Source organism: Euphorbia lathyris, chromosome 9, assembly GCF_963576675.1.
Source record: "Euphorbia lathyris chromosome 9, ddEupLath1.1, whole genome shotgun sequence".
In the NCBI taxonomy this organism is placed as follows: Eukaryota; Viridiplantae; Streptophyta; class Magnoliopsida; order Malpighiales; family Euphorbiaceae; genus Euphorbia; species Euphorbia lathyris.
The window spans coordinates 9,434,429-9,458,973 of NC_088918.1; the positions used below are offsets into that span (position 1 = coordinate 9,434,429).

Sequence of the window (24,545 nt, forward strand, 5' to 3'; positions counted from 1 at the left end):
ATTTCATTTTAGATATTTTGACAAAAAAAAAAATATATAAATAAATCTACATGGCAAATTTAATTGTTAGAATTTTTATTGATATTTTTATAATTATATTAGTAACACACTAAATATCTTATATATAATTAATGTTTGAAAGATCCGATGTAACGGTTAAATAATAGTCAAACTAACATTTTCAAAGTTAAAATTGATTTTGTTTGGAAATATTTGAGTAAAATTTTTACTATTTTATACGTTTAGTAACAAAAAAATTTCATTTTAGATATTTTAACAAAAAAAAATATAAATAAATCTACATGACAAATTTAATTGTTAGAACTTTTATAGATATTTTTGTAATTATATTAGTAACACACTAAACATCTTATAACATTTTTAAAGTTAAAATTGATTTTGTTTGAAAATATTAGAGTTAAATTTTTACTATTTTATACGTTGCATCTTTATTTTCCCTGAAACACTATGATGAATTTTATCCTTTATCTCAAAAATAAATTCAAGAACCTTTATAAAACATGCCCTAAACTTCAATATTTTAGGCTCAAAATTCAACCATAATCTATTTGTCAGCTTCAAATGACATAAGAATCAATGAAAAATAAGAACACCAAAAATGACCAAACTATACAACTGTAAGAAAAAGCTAGCAGGGGTTATCAATTTCTAACATGAAGATGCCATTTATAGAGAAAATCAGCTTCGTACAAAGATGCCATTTATAGAGAAAATCCATGTAATACAATGCGATTTATAGAGAAAAAAATCAGCATCGTACGAAGATGCCATTTATAGAGAAAATCCATGCAACACGAGGCGTGAGGCACAATTATAATTTTTGTATCATATATAATCATTTAGAATAATCATAAGATGTCGGTGGCGGAGATGCGTATGTTGAGATGGATGTGTGATCATACGAGAAAGGATCGGGTGAGTAATGAAATAATTAGAACAAAAGTAGGGGTTACATCTATTGAGAATAAAATGAGGGAAAACCAGCTAAGGTGGTTTGGCCATGTAAGACGAAGAACGCTTGATGCGCCGGTTAGGAGGACTGAAGAGTGGCAAAGGGATGTAGTGGTGAGGGATAGGGGAAGACCTAAGTAAACTGAGGAGGGTGATCAAGAGTGATATGAGTTTATTGAGGATTGAGGAAAATATGGTAGTGGATAGGAAAGAGTAGAGGGAGAGAATTTGTGTCGCTGACACGACTTGATTTCATGGTTTTATATGATGGTTCATGTTAGCCGACCCCGAATCATTTTGGGACTAAGGCTTTGTTGTTGTTGTTGTTGTATATAATCATCTAGAATCTAGAATATATAAATCGCATAACACGATAATTAGTGCATTAGGGTTGTAAATGATTTTGACCCGCTCATGAACAGCTCGACGTTCAGCTCGATAAAAATCCAACCATGTTCAGCTCAATTTATAAACGAATCAAGTTTGAACCTGATAAAACTCAACTCGAAAGCTTGCGAGCAGGTTCAATCATACCTGCTGAACAAGCTTGGTTCGATTAAAGGGGGGAAATGTAAAACAACCGTGTAAACTTTAATTTTGTAAGTTTCAAAACTATGTAGTTTTGTATTAGATAAATTTCAAATTAACATAATTAATGAGTTGTTCACGAGTGAAGTTCATAAACAGAATTAACGAGCTGCTCACGAGCAAAGCTCATAAACAAACTCATTAGCAGTTCAATTCACGAACAGGATGTTGAACTCGCAAGCAGGCCAAAACTCGGTTCGGCTCAATTACAACTCCATAATGCATTTAACGAAAAGGATCTAACCCAATTTCTTCTTTCTAACAGACAAAAGACAGCCATAGAAATGATCAAAGAGAAGAACAACATATGAACAACCAAATTTTCATTCTGAAACTAACATGTCTCAAGTATCACAAGAATAAATTTCATATCTACAAATCAGACGGCAATAGAGACAAATAACCCAGTGTAACCAGGGAGGGGGAAGCCTTACAGTGTAAAGAGACACGAGAGCGCAAAGGTTTTTAAATCAGCACGCATTGATTGATTGCATAAGATACTCCTTCGAAGTAGGCGGGAAAAGAACTCATATTCCTCTATGTACTGCAGATTCTCTTATCATTTCATTCTCACCTAATCCCAGATTCATTTACAGCAGGTACTTTATCAGGGTAAGTGGACAAGTCCATATCGATAAGTGACATATCGTATGGAACATGTACAGAATCCGAAGCATCCACAAGCAATGAAGACTTCATTACGTCCGGAGCAGGAGCAGGATCAGGTGCTGGACTGATATGTTTGGGTGTGCTTGCACTCGAAGTAGACTGACTGGAAAGTTGAACTTCATCTAACTTGTTTCCGAACATCATCTTGTTTCTCCTGACAGCATCCATCTCCTGACCAGTTGGTACGAAGGTGCGTGAACGATACTTCCGTGTTCCCTCATCTCCATCGCTATGGTTGTAGAGCACGTAATCATGATAAGTCGGTGCAAACTGCAAAATCGATATATAAAATGTTGGCATTTGTGATCATACTAACAAACAACGAAACAATTTCTTTACTGCCAAATACAAAATTAAGTCAGGAAGATGCACCTGATGAACAGTATCGTGGTATAAGTCGTTCAACATCAAGGCATGTGCAAGGCTTCGTGTGAAATCACAAGTACCGCCGATATTTGCACCAGCATACTCTTTGTATGGAAATGCTAAGAAATGACCAGCAGCTGCTATAAGCATCTCGACACATATGATAAAGTTTTGAAACTGAGCAGCTTCGTCAGCGTTCTTTATGAATCCAGATTTCGCAGCAAGAAAAACCAGAACTCCCTAGAAAATGAAACAATTAGAAGTTATACAGCAGAAAGGCCACATGCTAAAGTCTTTTTCTATGTCAGTGTATGTTTCAATCAGCGTATAAAATCAAACACGAAAGATAGGGATATCATACAGTTCCTATGGATAGATAACAACAACAACAACAAAGCCTTAGTCCCGAAATGATTCGGGGTCGGCTAACATGAACCATCATATGAAACCGTGCAATGACACAAATTGTCTCCCTCCACTCTGTCCTATCCACTACCATATTCTCCTCAATTCCTATGGATAGATAAATTCAAGGGAAAAGTTCAGAAACAAAAAACTGTGATATCACGTTTTGACACTTTCGAGGACTGGATTTTTCATGAAATGGTACCTGTGGCTTTCAATATTGGCAAGAAAAGGAATCCTTAGTAGGAGGGAATTTTTGCTATCAATGTCGAAGTTGATGACGTGGAGGAGATTTTTGTCCAATCAATCTTCTCTCATGTAATTCATTTACACGAAAAGAGAGATTTCAAAATAAAAGCCAAGATTAACACATCGTTTGCTCTCAATCGACAAAAAATTCGGTGAAAATGGCGACTTGAAGTGGTCTGGGTTATTTGCAGAAACAGCGAAACGGAATAGAAAAGTGATTGGACAAAAATGTGGTCTGACTTTAACAGTATTACCAAAAATTCCGTCTTTTCCTAGCATAAAAAACTGCAGGTACCGTTTTATCACAATAAATTCCACAATGCAGTCAGAACTGAAAGTGTCAAAGCACAAAAACCACATGTTTGTTTTTTCAACTTTTCCCTAAATTCGAAGCCATATAAAAGCCAGAAAGTCATATAAAGAATTCCTACATAGATGCTGCTGGATAAACAGGAAGGCAAAACAACGAGACTGCAAAGGTTCTGTAAAAAAATGTGAGAAAACACTTGAAAGTAACCGACGGAACTTGAAAAACAAAGTTAACTTTTCCAAATACATGCAAAGTTGATATATCCAGGCAGCGTTGTTTACTCCATCACGAGGTATTATTACATCTAAACTAATTCAAAGAAGTAAATGAATAAGCAATTTTTCTGACAAAATTATCAGTTCTGAACAGTGTTATACGAAAACCCCTTTTTATGTTTAACAGAAAGCATGAAAAAGGAATGCATGTTTATTGTATACAAAAAATGACAGATGGTAAATCTATCCAGAGTTTTTGTTACACTTCAAATTCGAAGAAATGATTCATTGTTTGTTTACACATGGCGGGCGAACAAAACAAAAGTCAATAATTGCAATTCTAATTTGGATGTTGGACACGTTATTACCAAGCACAAATATAGGGAACTTTGGAAGAACAATACAAATTCAGGATAGAAAGGATTCAACTGTTGCAAAAATATTTCTGAAGAAAAAAAGGAAAAATACAAAAATAGATCTTGTAGTTTTACGTAATTGCATAGTGTTCATGTAGTTTAAAAGTTCGGAAACACAGATCTGAGGTTTACTCCGTTTGCAAAAACAGACTTCACTATTAGTGTCTGATAAGAATTTTAGTCATTTTACTTTTTTTCTTCTATAAAGTGTTGTTAAATGTGAGGGGTATAAGTGAGATGCAAAAACCGCTAAAGTTTTGTTTCGAATGTTTGCTATTTAGGCAAATTTGTACAGTTTTAGAGAAAAAAATTCTTTGCAAATGGATGAAAATTCAGACCTACATTTGCAAACTTTGCAAATGCGCGAAACCACAATACTGTGCCCTACATTTGCAAAATTTTAAACCACAAGGATGCCTTTGCAAATGCGCGAAACCACAATAATGTGCCCAAAAAAATGCATTTTGATAAACTTTGAGAGGGAAGAACCTGAAGAATTAACAAATTTACGGATTTGGAAAGAGCATGGGGCTAGCAAAAAGGAGAATACATAATATGTAACCCAAGAATGAAAGGAAAAAAACAATGAGTAAAATGGAACCCACAAACTGATCTTAAACTCCTGCACTGGTCGTAGGACCAATTTCACCACCAAGCAATATAAAAGTTAGCCACCAGATAGACAGCCACAAAATAAGGAGGATCCAGGCAACTTTTACTATGTAGGAACTTTGAACGAAAGTAACATAAAAGTGTAGGTTAGTAGAATCTCTCCGGAACACCAATAATTCAATAGAAAGAAAAAAAGGAAGCACATTGACCATCATTTAGTGAGGGACAAACATAAAGAGCTAAAAAATGATGGATTTGGAAGATGTTATGCTTATGCTATCAAATTCAAAAAGGGGAGAAAATGCAACTTCCAAAGAACGTAAGAATAATGATAAATGGTCATGGAGTAATGATGCAGGTATGCCAGTAACCTATGTTGCACGGAAACGAAAAAACGGACACGGGAAACGCAATTTCAAAAAAACATAGGAAACTGAAACGTGTAAAAAATATAAGGGCATATTTATAAATATTAAAAATATAATAATATAAAAAAAATATATAATTTTGTTCAATAATACCAATATGCAGACCAGACCACCCACCCTATTTTTTATTCCACCCACCCAATTATGTGAGATATGAGGCATCATGCATGTCTTGCAAATTAATTAAGAATCTAATATTTAATTGAGAAGTTAGAGTTTAAATAAGATCAAGATTTAAGAATAACTAGAAGTAGAAGATGAAATCGGAAATAGTGAAGAACAAGATGAAGAAAGTCCAAGCTCAATCAAGATTCAAGAGGCAAGAATTATAGGAGAAAGGAATATAGGTAAGTTCTTTAAATTGAAGCATACAAGGAAGGAATTATCACTCAAATAGAGAGTTTCAGTTTTCCTAATCCTAGACTTAATAGGAATTGCAAAATAGAAATTTTGAATTTCCAAAATTTTAGTCGAAATTGGCAAGGAAACCATTTAAAAACTGAGAGACGCATTTCATATTTTGGGTAATTAGGGAAACGTGCCCGGAAACGTTTCATATCAGTTTCCGGGCATTTCCGTTTCCCACATCTTCCGGAAACGCATGTGATGTTGCGTTCCCGTGCATCATAGCCAGTAACCTTAGCTATAGAAGAAGGCATACTATTTAAAATAATTGCTCGTTCTTTTTCATGAAGTAGCACATAATGAATAAACTATAGGAGCAAACTTGGAACAGAATAAGAAGCTGAAATGAGAACTGAAACATTAAAAATACACTGGTATGGAAATTTACCTGCCAATAAGTTAAGAAAACAACAGATTTGATAATAACAAATTTAGGAACTGGATTGAAGGGCTGAAGCAGATCTCTGCATGCGACATAAAACAACACCAATGCATACAGAGCCATCGTGTATGATATTGTATAGATGATTGTAAGATAGAGATAAGATTGCTTTGGACTGAAATTTCCATCGTTATATTTCCCTTTCGCATAAAGGACGAGTGTAACAACAACTAAGACAGGCTTCAGAAACACAAACTGCAAACATCCCTGCTTACACCTCCTTATAAAACGCCTGCAATTTTATCGAACTTGTAGTCAAAGACAGTAGGCATGCTAGAAGAGAAAGAAAAGAATATAATAGCATAAATGGCAGTGGGGTATATATATATACATATATACACGTAAGAATAAGTACAAAAATCAACTTTGTGGTTTCACACATCTGCAAAGACGTCCATTTAGTTTAAAAGCTTACAAATTTGAATCTGAGGTTGCATCAATTTGTAGAGACAGACTTTTTCACTAAATTCGCATTAAACAAGAAAATTTTGTCACTTTATCACCTTTTTCTCCTTTAAATTTTTTTACATGTTAGGAGGGGAACAAATGGGACAAAAAACAAATCGCTTAAGTTTTGTTCTAAATGTTTACTGCGTGTCAAACATTAATATGAATTGGGCCTTATAAGCTTAAGCTTTTACTTCAATTGGTTCCTTGACATGGTAACAAAGCCTCTTTGACCAAGTGATCAAGCGTTCGATCAATTTGTTGATTTAATTTCAGGACATGGTAAGATGGGCCTGTGTTGCGCACGCTTCAAGCTCAGTGGGCATTTGCATGCGGGGGTGTCAGATATTAATATAATTGGGCCTTAACTATAAGCTTAAACTTTTAGTTCAATTGGTTCTTTGACACTACAAAGGCAGACAGTTTTAGTGAAAAAGCATGTCTTTGCAAATGTAGGAAATCCCAAACCCATGTTTTCAAATTTTTAAACCACACGGATGTTTTTGCAAATAAGCAAACCACAAGGCTTATTTTTGTTCAATTGGTTCCTTGACACCACGAAGGCAAATATGGATGGTTTTAGTGAAAAAGCATGTCTTTGCAAATGAAGGAAATTTCAAACCCGTGTTTGCAAACTTTTAAACCACATGGATGTTTTTGCAAATACGCAAACCACAAGGCGTATTTTTGTTCTTTAGCAATATCTTTATGCATTATAAATTAATTTTTTATTGCTAAGCAAAACATACAATGGGTTTCTGCCAAGACAAATGATATAAAAATGAGTAACTCACCCATCTAGTGGCGTTGGAGGTAAGCAACATGTCATCATATACAAAGATGGCTTCAGAATCCGACCAGTTAAACTTAGCACAACTGCTCCAGGACCACCCACCCAAGCAAGGCATAAAGATAGGAAATTGTAAATGACCCAAGCTTCATAACTGGAAAAGTAAGAGTATTAGCATAGAATTTTATGGTAAATCATAAAAATTAATTAACAAATAGGTCACGCGTAGCTGGTTATATTGCACATGGTTACCCACTAATATGTTCATTTAAATGTAAGATAAATCAACAGGGGAAATGAATCACAAAATTCACGGCAAAGAAAGTAGGCAGTAAGAATTGACTAAATTATGCAATAATTTTGTTTAGATTTTTATGCTTATGCTAGGTTGTGTCCACTGCTTGAAAACAACAATAACACTACTCCAGCTATCATATGAGATATCTGGTCTATTGAAAACGATCAAGAAAAACAAAGCTGCCAAATATGTTGCAACATTTAGCAACTCAGAACAGATAAAGCTTAACTGTATGAACAGGATAAGATAATCAATGAGCTAGGAGCACCATCAAACAAGACAACTACCAAGTAAGAATATTTGAAAATATTTGAAAAAGTAACATTTGGATGTTGTCCTGACGCTTTGTTTACGAAGGTTACGGCAATGAAAGGATATTAATTATTATACTATAAATTATACACCATTTTTCATTTGCTATTGAATATTATGAGGAAAAAATAACTAGAGTATTGGTGAAGAATAAAGTGTCTCTGCAGCAGTTATCACGTATCACACGATTGATAAAGGAATACTTACACTTCTCTAATGGAATTGAAATAAATTGAACTGCCAGGCAAAATGAGAGCCAAAAATGACATTAAAGCATAAACCTGTCAACAAAAAATGGAAAACATTACAAGTTAAAAAATGGAAAACATTAGTAGATAATACATTAATATCCACAAATTACACTCCAGAAGAAATTAAAGACTCATTGAGAGCAGGTAAAGAAAAACACAGAAGAGCAATGCATAAAGGGAAAAAAGCATTTTGAGGCCTTTGATCTTTTTTGTCTTTGTTGATTATGCCCCTAGTCTTTCAATTTGACACTTGAACCTGTGATCAATTATAATTGCATACAATAAGCCCTTGGTGACTAGGAAAGTCAGCTTTGAATATAAAACTTGGTTAACATAGTGTTATTCATTTTAACAGCGTTCAAAATTTGCATTTTTAACATTACCAAAACTGCTTATATGTTTAATGTAGCTATAGAGCTCTTTAAAATGAATTAGATGTTTATAGCTAACTAAATTTGGCAAGCAGGGGCTTAATGTGTGCAATTATAATTGATTAAGGGCTCATGTGTCAAATTAAGATCAAGGGGTCAATCAACAAAAAAAGATTAGGGACTTGAAGATGACTTTCACTAAAACAAAACTACATGAATACAAAGCTTCAGGATACACATTTCTATCTTAAGCTTATTAAGTATTCTCAACAAGGCAATGTTCTAGATAATGGATCAAAACATTTCCCTTTATTGACTTAAAAAAGTATGCTTGCTTGCAGAGTTGTTTCATACATCATTAAAATAAATACATTAAATTATTCAAAAAAATGAAGTTACATAAATATTTTATTGCCAAGATTCTTATCTTTAGGTTTTTGAAGCACTTCTAAGCAATGAGAACATTATACTTCATGAAATAAAGGGCTCAAACAGCAAGCAACCAAAAACAAAAAATCCTCAAGCACATTTCTTAGCACATCAACTCTCACATTACTAACTTATATTTACACAAACTAAAATAAAAAATTCAAACCAAAAGAACAGAATCAAAATCAAAATAAAGGCAGAAATGATAGGAAATTGAGAACAAAGAAGCACTAACCGGCACCATAAAGACGATCCGAACGATATATCTCTGGTAAGTAGGTTCAGTGTAATTCAACAAATGTCTGTAGATGTGGAAAACGGATAAGGAAATTGCTCCAACAGTACAAATGAACGCGACAATGCTGTAATAGAGAGGCACCGATTCCGCCATTGCAAGAAAACTTAACCACCTCCGAAATTATATTTTTCCCCCAAATCAAAGCGCTTTGATTGGCCTCCTCGTCTTCGAATTGGAAGAGGAGGCTTCGTACGAAGAACAAAGACGGCAGTCAAAGTTAAAGAAAAGTCAGCAAAATCGAAAACCCTAACCTCATTGTCAGGGAATGAAGAAGACGGGAAATTGGGAAAGGAAAAAAGTAATTCCTCGATAAACGATTTCAAGAGAAACGAAAAAGGGTTTTCTGATTAGAAATGAGAAAAAGAAGATCAGGCGACGAAGATGAGTGGACTCGGAAGGGAATTAAAACCAACCGGAAATCAAGAATTGGGAAAAAAGTTCAGATCTGATACCCGGAGAAGAAACGGCGGTAAGGTGAAGGAGGAGCGGAGGAACCCAATAATGGCGGCTTGCTGTTGTTTCGCTGTCTTGTAGATTAGTATTTAATTTTCTTAGAAAATAAGAAATAGAAAAGGAAAATAGAAATTTTTTTTTTTTTGTAAATTGGATTTTTTTAGTAATAAAAAATTATTTTTTATATTTATTGAAATATAAAAAATTATTTTAATTAAAATGCTAGATTCAAGATTCATTACTTTTTATTTAAATATTTATAGAATAATTTTTTTAAGAGATCAACATAAAATTAACAATTTTATGTTTAAAAACAATATAAATAACTAGATTTGTAATATAACAATGTGATAACTTTGAATTGTTTTTCAAACTAAGGTTGTTTAGTTATCCTTTTTAAATTAGTTTGGCAAACAGCAGCTCTGAACTTTACCTATTTTAACGATCAAACCTCTGATCAATTATTTTTTCACATTAAACCTTGACCATTGATTATTTTCTTTCGAGTTTAAACAACACGAGCCTTTAAGGAATTCAGCATGTTGATATGGACATTTTCACTTCCGTATGGACAAATAAAAAAAATAACTTTCTTGACTAGGGGAGAGAAAGTAAAGAGTACAAAGAAATTACAAAAATCGATTGCCACTAGGTTTCTTCAAGCTGGAAATCGAGCTTCGAAGAATCTGCTAGAAATGGATTTTGGTATTAGAGAAAAAGATCGATTTGGCGATTCTAATGCTGAAAATCGTGAAATGGGAAAGGAGATATCCAGTTTGGAAGAACCTACTGAAAATTTATTTTTACTTTTTACTCTATATGTATCCTAATCAATAAACTCTTATTTTCATCAATTCGCCGAATCGCTCTAACGATGTGTGCCGTCCAAACTCGATGGAAAAATTAAATAATGGTTGAATCCATAGCAGAATCAATTATCAATGGCTCAAAATGTCTTGGAGGGCTTGGTTTTAGGCGGATTCGTGACTTCAATTTAGCTCTTTTAGCAAAGCAGGCTTGGCGTATTTTACACCACCCGGTTTCTTTGGTTGCTAGGCTGCTGAAAGCTCGTTATTTTCCGAATTCTGATTTTCTTCATGCATCTATAGGACATAATCCGTCCTATATTTGGAGAAGTATTCTTGCTGGTCGTCCTCTCCTTTTGAAGGGTCTTCGTCGTAAAATTGGTAATGGCCTCTTAACTGATATTTGGGGAGCCCCGTGGTTATTGGATGAATTGAATCCGTTTATCGAAAGCCCTCTCTCGCCTAATCTTCCAAGCGGTAAGGTTGCTGATCTTCTTTTGTCGAATGGGCGGTGGAATTATGAGTTAATTTCTCAAACATTTAATCTCAGGGATGTTAAACTTGTTTTGGCTATTCCTAGGAGAGATGTCTTGGTTGAGGATTCTTGGTTTTGGGGCTTTGATAAATCTGGTTTGTATACGGTTAAATCCGGATATAGGATTAGCTCTAGTCGTTGTGATTTGTTGCCTGGCAGCGGTGTCTGGTGCAGTATTTGGAAGTTACTTTTGCCTCCAAAAGTCAAAAATTTTATTTGGAGAATTAAGGCTTGTTGCTTGCCGGTTATGAAGAACCTTCTGAGACGCCACAGCAATCTTTCACCAATTTGCCCAATGTGTAATGACGAAGTTGAGGATGAGGTACATATTTTCTTACATTGCTCGTTCTCCCAAGAGGTTTGGTTTGAATTTTATTCGGATAATCGTATATTGGGGGTTCGCGATTTTGGTGCTTGGCTGGATCTTTTATTAATGAATTCTGATCAGTCCGCTTCTGGTAGAATTTTATTTGTTCTTTGGTGGCTTTGGAAGAATAGGAATAATCAGGTTTGGTCTCATTCTTGTTTATCACCTCGGGATTTAATTCGTGTTGCTTCTAAGGAGTTGGAAGAGTGGAATATTGCTCTTTCCTTGAGATATTCTTGTTTTTCTGGTTCGATTAGTCGTCCGGATTATTGGGTATGTCCCGGTTTTAATCAGATTGCCTGCAATGTTGATGCTGGTTTATTTCATGATGAAGGTTACTGTTCCTATGCGTTTATTTTGAGGGATCATTTGGGTTTGTGCTTATTTGCCTGTCATGGTGGTTTGAATGGATGTTTTGAACCTGTTCTAGCTGAGGCTATGGCTGTTAAAGAAGCTCTTTCATGGATCAAAGGAAGTGGTTTAAAGAAGGTGGAGATCCGTTCTGATTGTTTGTCAGTTGTTCTTGCAATTAAGGAACGTCATCATTCGATTTCATATTTTTCTGAAGTGATTTCTGATTGTATTTTGTTGATTCAAGAGCTAGACGATGTATCTATCTCTTTTGTTAAACGGTCAGCGAACTGTGCTGCTCACTGTCTAGCTCGAGCAGTTAGTTCTGTGTCTCACCGTAGTGAGTGGCATTTTGCCCCTCCTTTTTTGTCCTCTATTCTTTTTGCTGATTTTAGCCAATATTATTGCCTTTTCTTTCAAAAAAAAATAATAATTATTTATTTACTTGCAACTTAAAGCAGGTAAAGCTCATATACTTAATTTTTTTTTCCCAATTAGTTTTTAATTTTTTTTATAGAACCTTAGTTTTTATTTTTTTTTTTTGTATCTCAAATAGTAATTATTTATTTACTTCACTTGCAAGTTACAATTAGCTATTATTTAAATATTGTTCAATAGAATTATTTAAATATTGTTCCATAGAATTAAAAATTAAGTATTAAAAAAATAAATTTAAGGTTGAATATTATAAATATTGAAATTATTGAAGATAGAGTTGTTTGATACATAACAAAGAAAAAAGTACAAAATTTAAATACATGATGGAGTTCAGAACCTGCCAAAGCACAGAGGTTAGAAGATAGAGTTAAACTACATTGAAAGAGCATTACTCTTAATTAAAGGGACACTAAAGAGAAGGTTATTACAGTTATCACTCAAACTTGTATAAATACCCTTGTAACATGACAACAGAGGTACACTTACACACTCTACTTAGCTTTTCTTTGTCATTACAATTTATTCTCTTAAGAAGTTTACTGACTTAGGCATCGGAGTGCCCCCGATCGATCCCAACGGCGCCTCCCAGGGACGCTTTACGGGGCTGCAGAATCTACACAATATCAATTGGTACGGTGAAGGTGGAATCCTAATATTAATAGGGTTACACGACGAACATTCAAACATGTCTTCAAATAATCCCACTAGGAATGTCCCTACCAACGAGGACCTCAATGATAGCCCCCTTGAACAAATTGTACCACCTCTTGACAGTATAGTGCAACCTTCACATGAGTGGTCTCCCGAATCATTTTTTAACCGGATGGTGGAATCTGTTCGGCGGGAACTAGGCAACGAATCGGCGGATAGGGCGCGCAATATCCTTAATAGAAACGATGTAACAGAGCGGGCTAGAAGGGTGCTTGCGCAACAACAACCCCAAAGAGGCGCCGCTAGTGCAGCTCCTGCAATGAATAATTCTGAACCAAGGGATAGATCGAGATCACGTCACAGACGTTCGCCGAGACCACGAGATCGTGGATCCCTTTCTCCAGACAGGTTTACGGCGGCAGTAAAGGCGCGGTTCCAAAGCAGAATGAAGAACGATACGCCCATCAAGTAAATAGGCATTCGCCTTTCACCGCCTATATCATGGGATTCAAAACAGATGGACGCTACAAAACCTCCAACCTGCCACAATACAAAAAAGCAGAAAACCCTGAAGCACACGTAAGAAAATACAGGGAACTGATGGACCTAGGGGGAGCAAATGAAGGGATCCTTTGTAGAATGTTTTCTACAACATTGAGCGGATCAGCCTATGGATGGTTCGAATCCCTAGCAGCTGGATCCATAAATAGCTGGGAAGAATTAAGCCGAGAATTTTGTGCAAAGTTCGCAGGGAGTATCCCCTGCAAGGTGTCTAGTAGAACATTATATGATCTAAAGCATAAGGAAGACGAACCATTAAGAACCTACATCAATCGATTCAACGGCTTGTGTACGGATATAATAGACGTTGATGTTAATACGGCGGTAGAGGCCATAATAAAAAACACGAGGTGTAAAAGATTGCAGGAAAAATTGGTTATCCATAAACCAAAGACGATGGTGGAATTAGTTGAACGCTGCAAAAGATTTATGGAAATTGATGACATCAACAGAAATAATGAATCGTCAGGCTATAATTCACCAGAAAGAAGAGACTATGGCGGATCTAGCAGGCGCGAGAATAAATGGGCGGATGCCAGGCCTAGTCGATGTGAGAACAGATGGACTGATAGCAAATGGACGGATCAAAGAACCAAACGCCCCTCCAAAGGCGGATCCCATTTCACGCCTCTTAACACTCCTAAGAGTGAGGTCCTATTATTGCTAGAGAAGAGTAGATTCAAAAGAGACGTCACGTACCCTGATTTTAAAGGCGAACAACACATCTCGATGGGAAAAAATATAAAGGCATATTGCAAGTTCCATAGAAGGCAGGGCCATGATACTAATAGGTGCCTTGCGCTGGATAAAAAGATTGAAAAATTAATTGAATGGGGAGTGCTCGACAGGTTCGTTCAAAATGAACAAAATGAGGGAAAAGAAAAAGAAGGTGGCAAAAGCAAAGGCAAGGGAGTGATTAACGTCATTGCAGGGGGGCCTGGATATCAACCGCTTACTAAAAGGGCGAGGATACAGGATTCTGATAAGGCGGCTCTCAATAAACCTTTTGCCGAAATTGGATCCCCTAAAGGGCCTCACGCCAATGCGCTAGTAATCATGATGAACATTGAAGGATGGGATATGAAGCATGTCATGATTGACATCGGGAGTTCGTGTAACGTAATCACAAGAAGTGCATTCGCCAAATTGAAAATAGATCCAATGCAGGTGGAAGCTACCATTGTGGACATCCTAGGGGTGACCGGGCATACTGTCCAAACCAAAGGACAGGTAATGCTGGAATGTGAGATCAGGGGCGAAACCAGACTTGGAGGGGAGAGCAAGAATTTACCATCCTGGATGGCCGGCTGGCGTATAATGTTATCTTGGGAAGACCTTTCCTCTCAGAAATTGTCGCCCTAATATCGGTACGCCATTTAACTATGTACGTGCCAATTGAAAGAGGTGGAATAATGGTCAAGGGGAGCCAAAAAATGGCCCAAGAGACTTATACGACATCTCTAACCATACGCCCACAAGAAAATAATGATGAACAAGAAGAGGAGGAGAATATGAACACAACCGCTCTAGGAGAGACCGAGACATGCCTCATCTCCGAAGGAAAAAGAGTAAAAATTGCAAAGGGGCTGTACCCAAAGATCAAGGAGGCAATTATGCAAACACTTGTTGAATGCCAGGAGTTTTTTGCAAGTGACGGTGAAATACTAAGAGGAGTAAGCCCGGATCTTATTACTCACAAACTTAATACAATGGATGAAGTTGCACCGGTCACACAAAAAAGAAGAAATCATGGGCCAAAGAGACAGAAGGCGATAGAGGAAGAAATCACAAAACTCAAAAAGGAGGATGCGATAGAAGAAGTCATTTATACTGAATGGCTAGCGAACGTGGTTCTAGTTAAGAAAGCTGGCGGAGCATACAGAATGTGTCGACTTTACGGACTTAAACAAAGCGTGCCCGAAAGACAGTTATCCTCTACCATGTATTGATATTTTGGTGGATGGAACGGCAGGGCACGAGGTTTACTCTTTCACAGATGTGAAATCCAGCTATCACCAGATACCTATGCATCCTGAGGACAGAATCAAGACCTCATTTATTACACATCAGGCGACATATTGTTTTAAAGTGATGCCTTTTGGCTTAAAAAATGCAGGGGCCACGTATCAACGCATGATGAACAAGATCTTCGAGGATAAGAAGGGTGATAACTTCTCCATATATGTTGATGACATGATCATCAAAAGTAAGACCATGAAGGAACATGCGGCGGACATCAGAGAGGTACTCGATGTATTAAAAATTCATAATATTAAGCTTAACCCGGAAAAATGCACGTTTGGTGCTACATTTGGAAGGCTATATCATTAATCACCAAGGAGTCACGGCTAACCCTGAAAAGGTAAAGGCGGTGTTAGAAATGAAACCACCAAAGAGTCTTCGAGAAGTGCAGCGCTTGAACGGGCGGATCATTGCTTTGGGAAGATTCATATCTTGCTCCGCTAGACGATGTCTCCCCTTCTATGAAGTGATTAAGAAACAAAAATATTTTGATTGGAATGATGATTGCCAACAAGCCTTCGAAGGAATAAAGGAGTTCTTGTCTAAACCACCGCTGATGAGTAGGCCAACTAAAGGTGAGGACCTTTATTTATACGTCTCAGTTACGGAAAAAGCAATATGTACGGTCATAATCAGGGAGGAAGAAGGACAACAATATCATATATATTATGTGAGCTAGGTATTGAAATATGCTGAGACAAGATATTCGAAACTAGACAAAATGGCATTGGCGGTAGTAGTCACCTCCATCCGCCTGCGCCCGTATTTTTAAGCACACACCATCATATTGCGAACGAGTATACCAATGAGGAAGGTGTTGCAGCGGCCAGAAACATTCGATAGGTTGATGGAGTGGTCCATACGGCTAGGCGAGTTTGACATTCGGTACGAGGGAAGGGTAGCGTTGAAAAGCCAGGTTTTGGCAGACTTTGTTAACGAATTCACAGAAGAATTCACAAGCTCGCCAAAAGTCAGAAAAGAGGAATGGACAATGCATACAGATGGAGCCTCTTCAGAAAAGGGAGCAGGAGCAGGAGTAGTAATAAAGGGACCAGAGTATGTTCGAATTTGCTACGCAGCTAAACTAGACTTCACCATAACTAACAACGCGGCAGAGTATGAAGCTCTAATCCTCGGATTACAACTGTTGAAAGAAGTTGTACCGGAGCATATAGTGATATACAATGATTCAAAGCTGATGGTGAACCAGGTAACGAAGAATTTCCAGGTCAAAGATGAAATCTTGGTAAAATATATGGAAGAAGCAAAGCGGATCCTATCTGTACTAGAGGGCAAAGACGTGAAGTGGGAAATAGTACATATCCCGCGAGAATCAAATACGAAGGTGGATCACCTAGCCAAAGCAGCCTCCACCAAAAGTCAATGGCAAGACCTCACATGTCCATTTTCAATCAAAACGAGACCGGCATTTGATAAAGAAGAAGTGGCGATCGTCTAGTTGGCTCAGAATGATTGGAGAACCACCATAGTGAAGTACCTGGAAGAAGGAATTTTGCCTGAAGATAAAAACCAAGCTAGGAAGGTGGTCAAGAAAGCCGCTCATCATGCTATTATGGAGGATCAGTTATACAAAAAATCCTTTAGCCAGCCTTGGTTAAAATGTATAACCACAGAAGAGGGACAAGATGTTCTCTGGGAATTGCACGAAGGAATATGTGGAGCACACGAGGCGCATGCTACGATCTTTAAAAAAACAAGGTTAGCAGGGTATTATTGGCCCACAGCGGAGAAAGATGCTAAGAAATGGTGAAAGAATGCCATAATTGTCAAATTCACGCAAATGAGACACATGTAGACAAGGCGCTTCAAAGACCAATCATAGAAGGCTGGCCATTCGCCACCTGGGGCATTGATATAGTAGGACCCTTTCCGCCTACCAAGAGACAATACAAGTTCGTGATAGTAGCGATAGATCATTTCACCAAATGGGTGGAGGCCGAACCTGTCTCAATTATCACCGCCAGGCGAATGATAGACTTCCTCCATGACAACATTATTGGAAGATTTGGCGTACCTCATACAATTGTCACAGATAATGGGACGCAGTTCATTTGTGAAGAATTCAAGAAATACTGCTCAGATTGGGGAATTACCAACAACTTCACCTCCGTTTATTATCCACAATCAAACGGGATGACCGAGGTTACAAATCGTACGCTTGTCAAGGGGATTAAGAAAAGATTGGGAGAAAAGAAGAAATGCTGGGCGGATGAGTTGATGTCAGTCTTATGGGCGTACCATACAACCCCTAGGGTGGCAAACGGAGAAACTCCGTTCTCCCTCACTTATGGAGTCGAGGCAGTTCTCCCCATTGAAATCAAGAATCCAAGTGGGTGAATCTCCTTTTATTGTGAGCAACAGAATGAAGAGAGGCTTAGACAAAGCCTAGATGATCTTGAAACAATGAGGGATAAAGCTTCTACTAGAATCGCCGCCTATAAACAGCGAGTCGCCTCATATCACAACAAAAACGCACGCCTAATGGAGCTGAATAAAGGGGATTTAGTCCTGAAGAAGGTGGATAAAATTCAGTCGGCAGATGGAAAAGGCAAGTTAGGCGTAACTTGGACGGGACCATACCGTGTAACGGTTAAAATTGGACCCGCCACCTTCAAGCTTGAGGAGATGGATGGAACAGAGATACCAAGAACTTGGAACATCCAAAATCTCCGCAAGTACTTTCAGAAGTAGAAAGAAAAGGGCCTTGAGTACTCTTTTTCCTTAGAATAAGATTTTTTCCCAATGGGTTTTTTCTTGTTATAAAGTTTTAATGAGGCTCATAAGAGAGGCCATTCACAAATGTAATAAGAGGCAAGCCATTTCTTGCTCAATAAATGAATTGTTATTAAAATTAATTTTTGCTTGCATGTTTCTCCTTAGTACATAATACATAAATGTCTTCTAACTAAAAGGGAAGGCATAGATTCTCCATTTGTGTTCTCCATTGTTTCTCCCGTGGGGAGATGTCATACGAAGTCCCTCCATATCAGGGCAGATTCTCTTCCCCGTGAAAGAATTTTTTAAAAGTCCCTTCATAGGGCGGATCCAAAATTATGAATGTCCCGCAATGGATAGACACTTTTTGGTAAAGTGGTCATTTATATATCCTAATCTGGCAATATGGAATAGTGATCCGAGGCTCCGTCGAGGAGGTCTTGCCTTCTCGTGGATCGGCCCTGCGCGGGGATCAATCCCTGCGGATACTCCGAAGATTAAGACAGTTAGTTATTCTTAGAGAGATTTTCAATCTAATGTGAATATAGTAGAGAGGTTATGAGTTACCCGACCAGTGCTTCTTCCTTTAATGGCCTATTTATACTGGACAGACTTGGGCCTGGGGGGCCTTCTGCTTCTCGGACCTTGGTGGGTCTCTTGGGCCTTGAGGTGACAATCCGAATCAAGTAGTCCCCCCGGGTAGATTAACCGAGTATTTCATGCGAGGAGACATTAGCTTGAAGGGGTTTTCTGTCCTCTTTTAACAAGTGGTGGACAACTGGGCGGAAAGGTGCCCGATTTCCCCGCTAGAGACCGTTCAGAAACTTTGCATGCGTTGTGGATATCAGTGCATCATTAATTGCCCCTTCATTAAATGCCCATGCATGCGCCGTAAAAGACACCTTGGACACCGTGCTCTGCCGGCGCCGTCGCTTTTGGCTGGCTATAAATTGCAGGGGTAAACCCTCTTTTTCGGTTTACTTTGCCAGAATATTTTCCCTCTTTTATCTTTGTTCCGTCCCGTGTTACTTTCGAAGCCGCTGTTTTCTGCCGATCGCTTCCTCGGAGCCGCCGTTCCAGTCGCGCTTGCTGGGTAGCGGACATATTAGTTTGACGGAGTTTTGCAGAACCTTCCTTACGATACTAGTCGTAACCGCTTGCGAGGTCAGTCGTGCCTCTAATTTCTCCTTTCTTTCGCTCTTTTTCTTTAGTTGTTTTATTCTGGGGAGGGGGAGTATGTCAGAGGGTTCTTCACGGGGAGCCCTAAAAAGATTGCCGTCAGTCACACCGAGTGATTTTACGCTGCGTGACGCTTCACAAACTCGGGTCGTAAGACGGAAAAGGCAAGCGAACGCGGGAGAGGAGAGTGCTTCTGTAGCGATAAAGAGGAAGAAAATCCTAGAGCGTGCTCCGCCTAGTGTCGAACGGCCGCTAGGGGGAGTTGCTGTTGGAGTTCTTGAGGTAGTGGTGGTAGTACCAGAGGGCTTGATTACCGAGCAGCATCCCTTGGCTTCGATTTACGAGGAGATGCGCCAGAGGGTATGGACTCATGCCGCGGGGGTCACTAATATTGATGGTCGGCGATTTGAGGGAGTGGAGCGGCCAAAAAGGCCGGAATCTTTGTCGGTCGAGGATGCACATAGTATTATTGTGGCCGGGGATTTGGCCGCTATTTCTGTGGTGTATCGATTGGGGAAGCCTTACGAGTTGGTCGCGCTTGGGGAAGATATCCGTGCTCATCATGCGGGTGGTGCGAACGAGCTTATCGTTTATGAGGAGCAGCTTGAATCGGGAATGCGCTTGCCCCTACTTCCCTTTTTTGTGGAGGTTCTGAAGGAATATGATTTGTGCCCTGGTCAGATTCATCCGAACGGGTGGAGGATGATGGTAGCCTTCTACTCCTTATGTCGGTCGGCTGGATATCGGGCAACTGGATTGGTATTCTGCGAGTTTTTTCGGCCGAATAAGGGTCCCAGATCTCAACACGTTACCTTCTCGCACCAAAAGTTCAAGGTGATTGGCGGGTTGAAGGATAAAGTTCATGAGTACAGGCACCGTTACTTTTTGGTGCGAAAGCTGGACGGCGACTTCCCTTTCCGAGTAGTGTGGAACGAGGAGCCCATGGATCCCAGCCGTTGGCTAAAGACCCGAGAAAAGTTGCCTTTCGAGGAGCGACTAGTGTCATACTTGAAAGGGCTCCCGACAGATAAAGATCGTAAGCAAGACGTCGACGAGCTTGTGCGTCATTTTCTAGCCGCCGGGTACTATATTTGGAACCAATGGAGAATGGCTCAGATATCCGGATGGACAGCCTCGGATTTTGAGAAGTGGAAACGTGGGTACAATTTCAAAGCCGGAGAGTTAGCGGAACTAGAAGCGATTTTTGTGAACGTCGCTGTTGTAGGTGAGGGGTCGGGGTTGTGTGTTTTGTTCATTTCTTTCAATGTGTTGTTACCATGTGATTTATGTCGTCTAAAACCTTCCATTCTTTCTTGTCGTGCAGGTCCCGGAGATCCCCGCATCAGCATGGACTTTGATCCAAACGAATTTAGTGTTGGCCTTGATACTGCGGAGGAAGCTTTTGCTGTTGCTTCTGGATCCCTGGCGTCATTTTCTTCGCTCGAAGATGCGAACCAGGTGGTTCAGAGCATGGGAGGCGTGCTCTCGGTGCATGAGGACCTCGAGGTTGCTGGGGACATTCTGCAAGGGATGCCCGTGGAGGATCAGGAGGCCGAGCAAACTGCCGGGGTGATGGCTGTGGAAGAGGAGCAGGCTGAGAAACAACTTCAAAGGCCCCTTACCCGGAAACGTAAGAAAGATAAGGGTAAGGCCATTGCTGGAATGGAGAGCGACTAAGTTCATGCTGGAGATGATGTTGGTGGAGAAGATGACAGCTCGAAGCGATCATGCACCGAGGGTGGTTCCGACCTCGGAGCAGGGATGACGGATCGCGTAGGCGATCATCCGGAAATGATGAAGAGAATGGACGTGAAGATTTCCAAGTTCCGTGAGTATGTTATGGGCTTGTCGGTTCATTCGAATATGGAGACATCGGAACTAGCTCGTGCGATGGCTCGCGTAGCTAAGGTGCCTGGGGAAGTCGTCCGAATGGACGGCGTGTCCGAGATGAACCTTGGCGTGGAGACCCTATCGGCGCTTGGTGTGGTAAGCTCTCTTGATTTGTTCACCTAAATTTGTTTCCAACCATCGTGCACTGAGTTGTGCTTTTCTGACGCAGGCCATTCAAAACGCGAACATTATCTTTGATATGAGCGTTAACGACGAGAACCTGTTCCGGGATGTGGAGCAAGGCCTGCGGAACGCAGTGAAAGAGCTGGAAACTGCAAATGGGAAAGTTGCGGCCACCGGGGAACTGTTGGAGCGCCGAGAGGGCGAGATTGCTGTGCTGGCCGAGAAGCTAAAGGTGGAGACAGGGGGCAGGGTAGAGCTGGCGAAAAAATCCAAACTTGATGCCGAGAAAATTTGCTCTTATAGAGTGATGCTCAAGTTTGCCACCCTGTGGACTCGTCGAATGAAGGAGAAAATAGACGAGAGAGCCAGGCGAGCCGACGCACTGTCCGAGGAGAATGAAAAACTGAGGCGAGAGCTTGAGGCTGCTCGGAAGGAAGCCAGCGAGCTGCGCGCTCTTGCAGGTCAGCGCGAGGAAAAACTGATCAAAATGGATAGGATGATGCTGATCGCGGCTGCTCACTCCGCTGGGTATGACGTCCCTCCGGAGGTCATATTTTCTCCAAATGTGTACGATAAGGCGGCCCAAGCGAAGGCCGTGGAGTTCTGTGCTCGTTTTAAGAAAAAGTGATTTTAGACTGTTACCTATTGTTTTTGTTTTTCAAAGGTGTAATGATTCCTGTACGGTTGGTATCTTTGTGGATCTTGTGGCAGTAATGTGATCATCACTTTGCATTTTGATTTGATCTGAGCTTGCATGATGTGTTTTTCAAGTCTTGTCTTTCTTTGCTATAAATAGGAGTCGATTTTTGCTTGCGATATTCGTTCATCTAGTGCTGCTATTTTAAGCACTTCAAATATCTACTTGCTCCTATTTTTTACTTCTAGCTTCGTTATCATGTCACTCCGGGATGTCGTAAATTCTGCTAAGGTGCTTGAAGTGCAGAAGGCTATATCGGCAATTCCTCATCCCTACGTGTATTGTCCCCCTGGGGATGATCACGAGCTGGATAAGAAGGTGCGATATGCTTCTCCTGTCTGGATGAATCGGAGTATTTCGCGGAAAATTCGAAACGGGGAGAGTGAGAGTTCCGCACCCTATACTGGATCCGCAACTGATTCATGCGAAGTTATTATCAGCGCCTTTTCTTCTACTGAGAAGAAAGTGTGGTCGCAAGATGGGATCGGGTTTCTGAACCCTGATGAGTCGGTGGTGCCCGTGACAAACCCTCATCCTGCCTAGGTTAGGTGGCTGCTGGCCGATGAACTAGACCGGGTGATGAACCTCCCTCTTGTGCTTGAAAACCGTCGTCTAGGGCGTCATGCTTCGCCGAGCCGTCCCCATGGGGCGACGTTCGTCGATCCGGTGAAACCTCGCAGCGTAGTTTTTCTTGAATTCTCGAGACAGGGATTCCTGGGGCCTATACCGGCTGATCCAGCACACCGAGTGACTCATGTGGGGAAAGCATGCTTGTACCATAGGCAGAACGGGCATAACACCGACGAATGCATTGATTGGCGAGCCGTGCATCAAGCTCTTATGGACGCGGATGCCATCCCGAATCCTGACGGTATCCGTGCTAACCTCGAGTGATGGCGATGTGTTTGATCGGAAGTGTTCCGTGTTTTGGCCATTGTTGAGGCCTTTCTTCTGTTATGGACTTGTGTAATGTTTGGCTGGGTATGAAATATAAGTCTATGTGATTTTGCTTCTTCGTGTATACCCTGAAATTTTCTTCTTTATTAAGCGCTTAACATATTTATTTAGTGCGTGGTTAACGGGGCAGGATAATGTAGTTATAAAAATGAGGCAACCGTTAGAGGTGCGTGACATGCCTATGGGGTAGCATTGTGATGCTTTTGCAGCGGAAAGCGCGTCATTGTGTCCGCTTTTTAGCAATCGATAACAATATGGGATTGTTGGTCGATTTCGTGGGCGACCGAGATGTTTGGTAAGCCCTTTAGATAGCATGTAGATGCTCTTTCAGCGGAAAACGCGTTGTTATGTCGGCTTTGTAGCAATTGACAACAATATGGGATTGTTGGTCGATTACGTAGGTGACCGAGATGCTCGGTAAGCCCTTTGGATAGCACGTAGATGCTCTTTCAGTGGAAAACACGTTGTTGTGTCCGCTTTATAGCAATTGACAACAATATGGGATTGTTGGTCGATTACGTAGGCGACCGAGATGCTCGGTAAGCCCTTTGGATTGCATGTAGATGCTCTTTCAGCGGAAAACGCGTTGTTGTGTCCGCTTTATAGCAATCGATAACAATATGGGATTGTTGGTCGATTACGTAGGTGACCGAGATGCTCGGTAAGCCCTTTGGATAGCACGTAGATGCTCTTTCAACGGAAAACGCGTTGTTGTATCCGCTTTATAGCAATCGATAACAATATGGGATTGTTGGTCGATTACGTAGGTGACCGAGATGATTTTGCGGTGCGAGGGCCGAAAACAGGGAGTTCGCCTTCTATTCTTGTCAGGGTGAGGTTTCTTAACAAAACACAAAGAAAAGAATGAGAAACTTTTATTGATGATCTTACAAGCTATTGATAATACTTCTTCAATGTCTGGATATTCCAGCTATTGTCATAGACCAAACCGTCTAAAGAGGCGATCTTGTAAGCTCCATTGTGGAGAACGGTGTCGATCTTGTATGGTCCTTCCCATGATTGGCCGAGCTTACCCTGAGCCAATGGGGATTGTGCAGCTGCGGCGTCTCTGAGCACAAGGTCCCCGATTTGAAAAGTGCGAGGGCGAACTCTCCTATCGTGATAATGGGCTATGTTTTGTTTATGGGCCGTGATGTGCAACAGAGCATTGAGGCGCTCTTCCTCTAGTCGGTCGCTAGCTTCCGCAAGCTCCACGTTATTGTCAATCTCTTCGAAACTGGTCTGTCGGGGGGAGCGAAGGATGATTTCAGACGGTGCCATTGCTTCTGCTCCGTAGGCGAGGAAAAAAGGAGTGTGTCCTGTTCCTGAGTGAGGGGTAGTGCGGTATGACCATAATATTGCCGCAATGTGGTCGGGCCATGCCCTGCCTTGGTCGGAGAGGCGCGTTTTGATTCCTCACAGGAGCGTCCGGTTGCTTACTTCAGTGAGGCCGTTGCTCTGAGGGTGCGCGATCGAGGTGTATCATCCTCTGATACCCATTCCGTG

At 40.1% G+C, this 24,545-nt stretch overlaps 1 protein-coding gene across 1 annotated transcript; it reads right to left on the bottom strand.

The window, feature by feature from the left end:
* Nucleotides 1–1,868: 1,868 nt before the first annotated feature.
* LOC136205640 (uncharacterized) lies at nt 1,869–9,811 on the bottom strand. The gene is made up of 6 exons (XM_065996318.1): nt 9,211–9,811; nt 8,132–8,205; nt 7,319–7,468; nt 6,024–6,309; nt 2,602–2,835; nt 1,869–2,499 (listed from the first exon to the last, which is right to left on the bottom strand). Exons 1-6 carry the CDS (start codon nt 9,364–9,366, stop codon nt 2,131–2,133), a joined length of 1,269 nt encoding a protein of 422 aa, XP_065852390.1. The 5' UTR covers nt 9,367–9,811; the 3' UTR covers nt 1,869–2,130.
* Nucleotides 9,812–24,545: the final 14,734 nt, after the last annotated feature.